A 7,409-nucleotide genomic window follows, 5' to 3' on the forward strand; every position below is an offset into this window, starting at 1 on the left:
ATACTGATTTAATGCATTTTTATGTGTAGTTTGTTTTAACAAGTGTCTTTATACAAACCTTCTTCTGTATCTTGTATTTAAATTTTATTTTTTATCCTATTTACCTTTGACCTTCTGAAGGAAAAACATTTGAGAGTGTCTAATAGATAGGATTTACATTTTTTTTTAAGTTCTTTGGGTTGGAAAAACAATTCATAGTAAAATAGACTTTGTAACAATTGGAATGGCCACATAAAAAAAAACACAACACAAACCTATTTCTAACAATAACTTCATATTTCCTTTAAAAATGTTTTAAATACTTAGGTAATGATACCCTTTCGGTAATACTTCATACAAAAAACTTCTCGCTGACCCTGACAGAAAGAAAACTGGCAACCAGATCTAGCTCTCAAACTTTTCAGGAACCGAGAGATAAAAATTTTCTTCTAAACCAGTTCCAGCCAAATCCAGTAAGAGAGCAGGAATGTAAGCACTCAATTAAAGATAGATGGGAAAGAATCAAATTGGTAACAAAAGGAAAAAAGGGAGTTCTCTGCTGCAAGACTAAGCCATTTCTTATCCTGACCACTTAGAGCAGGGGTGGGCAATTATTTTGGGTGGAGGGCCGCTTACTGAGTTTTGGCAAGCCATCAAGGGCCGCATGACAGGCAGCCAGGGGCAGATAAATATTACTTTTCTTAATTTTTTAGGGGCCCCGCAGGGTGGACAGAATGGCCTGGAGGGCCACATCCAGCCCGCGGGCCACATTTGCCTGCCCCTGACTTAGAATGAACCCTAATCTGAGACTCACCCCTGCATCTGTATGTACACACTTCTGCTCTTCTGTATCTGCCTCTAGTTATGTCTCTTAAGTTCCCAAGATATGAGCATATGTATTCCTTAATTACAGCTTTTCACTCTTCAAGGATCCCCAACCAAATGTTCTCTCTTATTTCCCACCTACCATCCACAAAAAGGCCTTTGCCATGGCAACCTTCTTTTCAGGGAAGAGGAGCAGCTCCTTTCTCCAAGTAAACCAGTACCAGCACTGTAGGACTTCAGCTTGTAAAACATTTAAGGGCGTGTCCAGACACGCATGGACATAAATTTCACCAGAGACAAACAGCAGTGGCACACAGTTGTGCTGCTACTTGTGTCTGGAGAATGCCTGTGTACACACGCTCTGGTGCGCAGCAAGGTCGCCCCTGGGTTGGGTAGTGGAGGCTGGGACCAGCACCTGTGGGCCCGCCATGGCTCCAGCAGCAGCAATTCGGCCATACAGAGCTTGGCTGGCAGCTGGAGCATGGCTCTGGCTAGCCAGGCTCTGGGACCTCCCAGTGTCAAAAAAACTCACCACGCTGCTAATTTGCAGCACGGAAAATTCTTATGCGTGGCACATACAAATCGCACATCTGCGCTCTTTTTCACCAGCTTGCTAGACGCACTGTCCCTGCAGCTTTCCAGTTACCTTATCGCTGGAGCCCAAAGCATAAGCTCTGGATATTATAGTACTACTGCAGTCCTCGTGTGATTTCCAATAACCCAACACTCAAAATAGATACAAAGGTTATGGTGGTTAGAAACGTTCAGATCTCTGGAGAAGCATAGAGAGGAAAGAGGGTCAGACTTCAATAAGGATTTTCCAGTATTTTTGTTTTGGACATAAATACCATTTGGGCAAATTTCTGACTACGTAAACTACTCCTTGTTTCCTGTGGACAAATTATTTCATAACTGTCCATTAAAGAGTTTTCTGGAAATACCTATGGTACTGTCCACCATCAAGATGCTGGGTGAGATATACCTTCCCCACCCAGCAATTGTACACCTCATTCTAATAATCACCGTCTGAGAATGTCTCTAACCTGACAACTCCGGGTCAATGGGTGGGCTCTGATCTCTCTTTTCTAGCGTCACACTGAAATTTCCTACCCGCTTTACCGTGGGCTAGTGTAGGCTGCATGACCTACATCACATCACCATATACCAACTATGTATGGGGTTCCAGACTGTCTTCCAAAGCCATGGGAAAACTCATTTTTAGTGTTTTCTAATTAAGTTTTTGATCTGTTAAGGCAATTCCTACATTCCCCTAGGAAGACAGTGATACCACATCTTCTCCTCCCCATTCTATCAGCCAGCACAGAACCGGGAGGGGAAGGTGAGAAAGGGGAGACTCTTTCCCCCAGCCCTCCAGAACGTGACTACAATCTGACAGCAACTGCCGTTGTTTAACGGGATCGCAGGACTTACATCCAGCACAGTGAGAGCAGGAAGAAGTCTGACATCCTCTGAAAGACACTGCAGTTTGTTTGAAGCTAAGATAAGTTTGGTCAGATCTGTTTGCTCCCACCAGCGATCAGCAGCAGTGAAAGAGAGGTTCTGATGGGCTTCCTCTGGAGTGTCCAAATTTATTCGCCACACATGCTGAGGCACTGCACACCAAAACATAAAAAAAAGAAATAACTGCCTTGTATATTTATGTCTGAGCTTGCCCTGTTTTTTTCCTACCAGTAATGGAGCTATGAATGACTCCATTCTTTATAGAGCTGCCTGGGTAATTTCAATTAAAACTTCTGAGGAGAGCCTGCAGGAACTGGGGTTGTTTAGTCTGCAGAAGAGAAGACAGAGGGGATTTTAGAGCAGCCTCTAGGGGGGTTACGAAGGGGATGGAGCTGGCCTGTTCTCAGTGGTGGCAGATGACACAAGGAGCCATGGTCTCAGGTTGCAGCAAGGGCGGTTTAGGTTGGATATCAGGAAAACCTCTCTCACTAGGAAGGGAGTAAAGCACGGGAACAGGCTACCTAGAGACGTGGTGGGATCTCCAACCTTGGTGGTTTAAGACCCGGCTAAGCAAACACTTGGCTGGGAAGATCTAGTTAGGAGCAGCGGGTTGGACTAGATGTGGCCTCCTGAGGTCTCTTCCAACCCTCATTTTCTAAGGTTCAATGAAAAAAGTGTGTGTGGGGCGGTCAGATTATAATCACTAGTATCCTCCCATTCCCCTTTTGTTTGTGATCAGCGCTGCGGAAGGATACGCGCTCCCAAGCTGTTAAGCAGTGGTGGGGCTGGCGGCACTGTCTTGTCCCTCCTCCGCTGCGGCCCGGCAATTCCCGGCCTCTTCAGGCTGCCCCACGTCTCGTGGTGCCGGGGGCAGGCAAGGGGAGAGCGGCTGCAGCGGCGGGAGGGGAGCGGGGAAGGGGTGACCGCGCAGCCGCCATCTCTCACCCTCGCTCAGGTCCCGGCCCGACAGGTTCAAGAGGCCGCTCTTGCGGGCGGCGCGGAGCAGCCCCGGCGGCACCGCGGGCCCCGGCTCCCCCGCGCCCGCTCGGCCCCGGCGCGCCGCGGACATGGCTCCGTCTCCGGCCCGGTGGGGAGGCGGCTCGCGCTGGGCCGCGCTGCTTCCCCGCCCCCCCGCGCCGGCACCTGGGCGGAGCCGAGCCGGGCCGGGGGCTGTCGTGACCCCGCTTGGGCCCACCGGCCTCCCCTCTACCTCCCTGCCCGTCAGGTGAAGAGTCCAGCGAAGCTCGTGCTCCCCCTGCCCGGGCTGCGGTTAGTCACGTCCCCCCGGCTGCGGACCCGCACCGGGCACCAGCTCCGCTCGGGGCCCCGGCCTGCTGGTAGGCCTTCACGTGCAGCAGGGAACTGGAGACACCCTCTAAACCGGTGCTTCTCGCCTGTCTCGTACCGCGGCTCACTGATAAACAGCAAGGCCGAGTCCTGTCCCAGTGAATAGTTTGTAGAAAGCAGCCGTGGCTGTGCCCGTCCCCCACCCCAGTGCGTGGGGCAGGGGATGGGTGTGGGATATGGGGGGGTCCCAAGCAGCCCCTCACGGGTGGGGACCCTCCCAGCCTTCAAGGGAAAAGCCTTGGGTTCCGACATTTTTCTCCTGTAAAGGATAGTTCATTTTTTAAAGTTTGTTGATCCATTTTTAAAGTTTGTTTGTGATCTTTTCATATATATATTTTTGGGGTCACAACCCATGGGTTGAGAAACACTGCTCTAGAGGTCATCTAGTGGAGCCCCCCCTGCCTGGACCACCTCCCCCATCCAACCCATTCCAGGCAAATCCACAGGCTAACCTCTTAGTAAAACTGCATTTGACCCTGACTGCACCAGACGTGTCACCCCAGCCCACCACAAGCAGACCAGAGAGACCGTAGCAGCCTGCGTCCTGCTTCTGTAACAGATCATTAATATATTGGTGACTGGTGCCCCAGATGGCCTATGGGGGGGGGTCTCCCCACAGCAGCTAATTGGCAACTGGGGGGAGGGGGGGTACCCTGGTGGCCAATCACCGAGCCAGCAGCAAAACCAGAAGTACACTTCCAGTTTCACAGCTGGCATTTCCAAGGGGTGCATGTGATCTCAGGGGATGCATATGCACCCCCTACCTGTTGCCAATGCATTTATATATGCTTGAGATATCCCAGGTAGAGGGCCATGCGCTGTGCTACAGAGGCAGGCAAAACCCTCCCACGCACCGTACCAATGCAGTTTGTCTTCAACTGGAAATTTACCCGAGTAGGGACTGTGGTGTTGCTGCTCAGGTGGACCTTCTGGAACTGATTTCAGCTACAATGCCTTTAAGGCTATTCCACAATAGCAGAGCAGTACTGTGCCTAAAGGCTTGTTCTCCCCAGCAAGGAGCACTCCTTATCACAGTACCCGGGGACAGAGATATTGCTTAGCCTACAGCGTAAGACCTCAGCCTGAAAGCAGTATGTAATTTAGGGCTATCGCCCTGATTTAAATGGGACTATGCAAACTGAAAAGAATTAGATCCAGGTGTAGCTGCTGAAATTAGCACCTGAACAATTTAAAATGGGCCAGACTCCATACTTCTGCCCTACTCTAAGACAGCAGTGACAGGGATTTTAAGACATTCCTTGCAATATTGTAATTCTTTGGGCAGGATTCCCTGTGAATGAGACATTTAGCTGAGTATCAAAAGTTTTCTCGATGTGCAAGAAGCTACGTGCTATTATAGACTAATAGATAATAGATTTTTTCCCAGATCACCTTGAATTGTAACCACAATAACAGTACACTTCTAAAAATATTCCAACACCAGCAATATCTATATAATTATGTAGCAGTTGGTAATGCATTGCTGTGAAACTTGCACAGATATTGCAGCAGCAGCAAAGTTGCATTGCACAACATTCCAGTTACCTTATCACTGGAGCCCAAAGCATAAGCAGACTCCCCATGCCTGAAAAAGGGTGACTGTGCCCAAAAGCTTGCCAAGAATTTTTTCCAGCTCCTCAGTTACTCTAATAAAAGATTTCACATCTACTCAAGGAACCTTGCCTTTCTGGTTAAAGATGCTCTAAAATTTGAATGCTTAATTATGCTTAATTTCCCATGTCTCCTGTTGATGTGAAAAAGAGTTTATTGATCTAAATTTGGGATTATTTAAGCAAGGGGTTCCAAAAACTCCCCAAATCATCATTGTAAATTAAACAGATTTTATCAACCTCTTTTGTTCATGACTGGAGTTCAAACTATGGCTATGACAGTTCCAATTAATTTTAGTTTAATATATGGCACTCCATTGTCCCTTTGGACAATATTGAAAACAATTATTAAATAATTATGCATTTTAGATTAGCTCTTATTAAGCATTTATGCACTACAGTCTACCATGTATATGTGCAGAAACCTTAATGTGATCTGACATACTCAAAGAAGATGCACTTTTGTCAATGAACTTCTGCAACTATGGACTGTAAATTCACAAAGGCATTGGGGAACAAACTACAGGCATGTTGCTACAATCCACTTTATAAATTTGGGGAACTATAATCCCATTATAGTAGGTAATCCAAATGGTATTTTTTAAAACAAAATAAATTACACTTGCACCAGATACCAAGAAGCTAACAGCTCCTAAAATGCCAAATCAATGGCTTATCAGATAGGCAGGATAAAGTGGAAATGCACCAGGCTTCTCACACTACGTTAGCATAACCAACAAAGGGACATAATGCCAAGATTTGGATATAGACCAAGTCTGGGAATTTCCTCTGTGCTGTCAGCAACTCTACTTTCCCAGTGTTTCAAAACACAGCCATTATTACCATTTCACTGTAATAAAGGTCACAGGAAACCAGAAGACCGCTTAGAAATCACCTACCAGCCTTTATCTTTGGCTAGCCAAAACAGCATTTCAACTGCAAACCCACAAGAACTACAGTTGTTCAAATGGCCACTAACTCCTAAAGAAAGTTCTCTTAGCGTTTTTAACAAAGAGGATGACAAAAAAGGATAAAACAGAATTAAGATTGCCAGGTGATGTGATTCATACCCTTCCAGAACATCAAGTTCAATCACACACACACTTCTGAAGACCAGGCAGAGTTAATATACCCTGCAGAGCAACCTCTGTTTTCTGAACACTGCCGCCAAATGCCTATTACATGCTTCTCTCCCGATAGTGCAAATCACTCAGAAAATAGGATATGTGATGTGGCTACTTTTAAGAACAGCCCAATGCCTTTTCTTTGCTAATGCAAAACTTTGTATTTAACCTACAGAATAAAGTTATTTCCAATAGCTCACAAAACAAACTCCCTGACCCCACTCTGGAGAAAGGGCATGATTCCTGCTCAGCTTTACGCCCCCTTCACATGTACAGGTAGCTTCCCAGCTAACATACGCTTTCACTTATATGCTTTCACTTATGCCATTCTCAGATCCACCTGTCAACAACCCTCTGGGGTTTAAGGCCTGTGAACACTGCTGCTAACACAACCCACAGAAAATGGAGACATCCTGGATCACTCCTGACATTCTTCTCTTCCCTTGATCGCACACCCAACCCCACCGTCTCACCTCACAATTGACACCTGGACAAGCTGCTCAACTAATTCCTCCACCAATCACCTAAATGAGGTGAAATGCATACAGATAACCCCTAACTCCAGGGGACAGAATGAAAACTGTACTGATTTGTACTTTAGTGGCAGTGCAAGTGATGTTATAGCTGTGATGGTCCAGAAATTATGAGGCAAGTCTTGCATTTGAAAGCTTGTCTAACTTTATCCCAATGACACAGTTGGTCCAATAAAAGTCATCACTGTAAGAAATAAATCCCTGCCCCTTGCTGGTACTTGAACATAATTTCTGACTTTTCAGAAGCCTGGCTCTAACTACACGCTTGAGAAGAGCACCAGACATCTGCAAGGAGCTTCAGATCGTTGTTAATAAAGGTTTTACTTTAAGTTATTTAAGCAATACTCTAATAAATGCCGGCCCCAGGCCAGGGACCGAATCCTACTTCCACGGGAGACTAAAGGCCTGTCCCCACTTGTTGGCTTTTGGGGCCTCCAGTGGAAACAAGGCCGGCCCACGGTTAAGGTTTATTTTTTGCGCCACCTGGACAAGGAAAACCTCTTAGCACCCACCCAGCCCGCTGAGGCGCG

At 46.9% G+C, this 7,409-nt stretch overlaps 1 protein-coding gene across 1 annotated transcript in view; it reads right to left on the reverse strand.

The window, feature by feature from the left end:
• Window positions 1-3,877, reverse strand: part of LRRC40 (leucine rich repeat containing 40) — a 30,039-nt gene extending 26,162 nt beyond the window's left edge. Inside the window, exons 1-2 of the mRNA XM_090049318.1 lie at window positions 3,211-3,877; window positions 2,236-2,417 (exon numbers count right to left, since the gene is read on the reverse strand). Of these exons, the coding sequence (XP_089905444.1) occupies window positions 2,236-2,417; window positions 3,211-3,334 (306 nt within the window). The 5' untranslated portion in view covers window positions 3,335-3,877. The remainder of the gene's footprint in view (window positions 1-2,235; window positions 2,418-3,210) is intronic.
• Window positions 3,878-7,409: the final 3,532 nt, after the last annotated feature.

This window comes from Crocodylus siamensis, chromosome 5 (genome assembly GCF_052110815.1).
Source record: "Crocodylus siamensis isolate JL-2025a chromosome 5, ASM5211081v1, whole genome shotgun sequence".
Taxonomy (NCBI): Eukaryota; Metazoa; Chordata; order Crocodylia; family Crocodylidae; genus Crocodylus; species Crocodylus siamensis.